Source organism: Orycteropus afer, unplaced genomic scaffold, assembly GCF_000298275.1.
Source record: "Orycteropus afer afer isolate SDZICR_OR568_19922 unplaced genomic scaffold, OryAfe1.0 scaffold00073, whole genome shotgun sequence".
NCBI lineage: Eukaryota > Metazoa > Chordata > Mammalia > Tubulidentata > Orycteropodidae > Orycteropus > Orycteropus afer.
The window spans coordinates 332,177-333,836 of record NW_006921660.1 but is presented as its reverse complement, the minus strand read 5'-3'; the positions used below and the strand labels follow the sequence as shown (position 1 = coordinate 333,836).

At 40.7% G+C, this 1,660-nt stretch overlaps 1 protein-coding gene across 1 annotated transcript; it reads right to left on the bottom strand.

The window, feature by feature from the left end:
• Positions 1–444: 444 nt before the first annotated feature.
• LOC103197035 (general transcription factor 3C polypeptide 6-like) lies at positions 445–1,098 on the bottom strand. The gene has a single exon (XM_007940885.1). It carries the CDS (start codon positions 1,096–1,098, stop codon positions 445–447), a length of 654 nt encoding a protein of 217 aa, XP_007939076.1.
• Positions 1,099–1,660: the final 562 nt, after the last annotated feature.

Genomic DNA, 1,660 nt, shown 5'->3' with positions numbered 1-1,660 from the left:
GAGCAAGAAAGACAGCCTGGCAAAATGAGGCTTGTTTTCAGGAGATGGAGTCTTGACTCTGGCCTCCCAAGAGTCAGCTCCAATCCCGTTGTGAATGGTGTCACCAGGTCAGGGACTGACTTGATGGCAACTAACACAAGTTTATGGTAATTTGTGATGCCTGTAATTGAAAATACACCTACCTTAGTAAAACCTCCAAATTTAAATAAACTCATCAGAGAAGAGTCTCTATGATCATTTAGACCAGTTTTTTTTTTTTTTTAAATTCAATTCATACTTGGTCTTGTAATGGCTCTGCTATAAAAAGTTATGCTATAATTGAATATGTGTATAGCCAACAACAACAAAAAAAAAAAAAAAATAGAGGAACAACTCGAAACTAGAGAGTCAATTATTTGATACAAAAACTAAAAAAATTCATGATTAGGTATTATGAGAAACCTTTCATTTAGGAGTGGCTTCTAAGGCAGCATCTTGAGTTTCCATAAAAACAAAACCTTCTGTATCAAAAGAAGGGATCTCAATTAGAGGACCAGAATCCTCTATGTCCAAGTGTAATGGTTTCCCCTGTTCATATCTCAGGTCTGAATTATCTTTCATTTGAATCTCTTGCCCCCTCAACTCCAAAGATTTATCTGGAGCCGGAGCTACAACTTCCTCATCTTCATTTTCATGGAGAAAGCTACAGATCATGTTGGGTCTATTGGAGGAATCATTATCCTTGATTTGCATCCATTCCACACCACCTATGTTTTCTTCTCCTTTGTTCTTTTCTGTCAGAAGTGTCCTTGTCATGCTGAGCTTCTTCATTGTGTGGCATCTGTATTTCAGCACTGTTTTATTATTGCCTTCTCCATCATGTTCTTCCACATCTTCTTCAAATATAACACAGGTCCCAAGAGCGTCTTCATATTCTCCAGCAAAGACATAGTTGTCCACCTGCATAACAGGTCTCTCAGTATCAATTCCCAAAACTTTGCATTTATTTTCACATTTTGAAAGAAAGTCTGAATCAATAATTCCTGACAATTCCACCAGAACCAACTGCTCTTCCTCCTCTTCCCACTCCTCAAGTCTCGGTTCCTCGGTCACCGCCATGATCCCACTGCCTTGGGGGCACACAGTCCCTAGTCATGCCCTCCCAACGCCGCCATCTTGAGTACCAGTATTATTATATTTTTTTAAAAAAACTTCTGCTCTTCAACACTGTTAAGAAAATACAAAGACAGCTCATGGACAGGGAGGAAAAAAAAGCAGGAAAGAAGTTTTCTTTCTCCCCTGGTCTCTTTCAACTGGCCATGATGTTTTGTTATTTAATGTCATAAGGAGCACTGGTGGTGCAGTATTTAAAGCCCTGGGCTGCAAATCTAAAGGTTGGGGGTTTGAACCCAATAGTTGCTCCATGGGAGAAAGATGTGACAGTCTGCTTCCATAAAGACTGACAGTTTTGGAAATCCACAGGGCATCCTGCCTTACAGGATGGCTATGAGTTAGCATTGATTCCATGGCAGTGGGTTTTTTTGTTTGTTTGTTTGTTTGTTTAATGTCATGTTCCCTCAAGCACAGGGATACTCACCAGGAAAGCGCAGACCCCCACAGGCTGTCAGAGCTTCTTCCTATGCATGTCTTGGCACAGGAGACAGGTCCCTCAACCATGCCC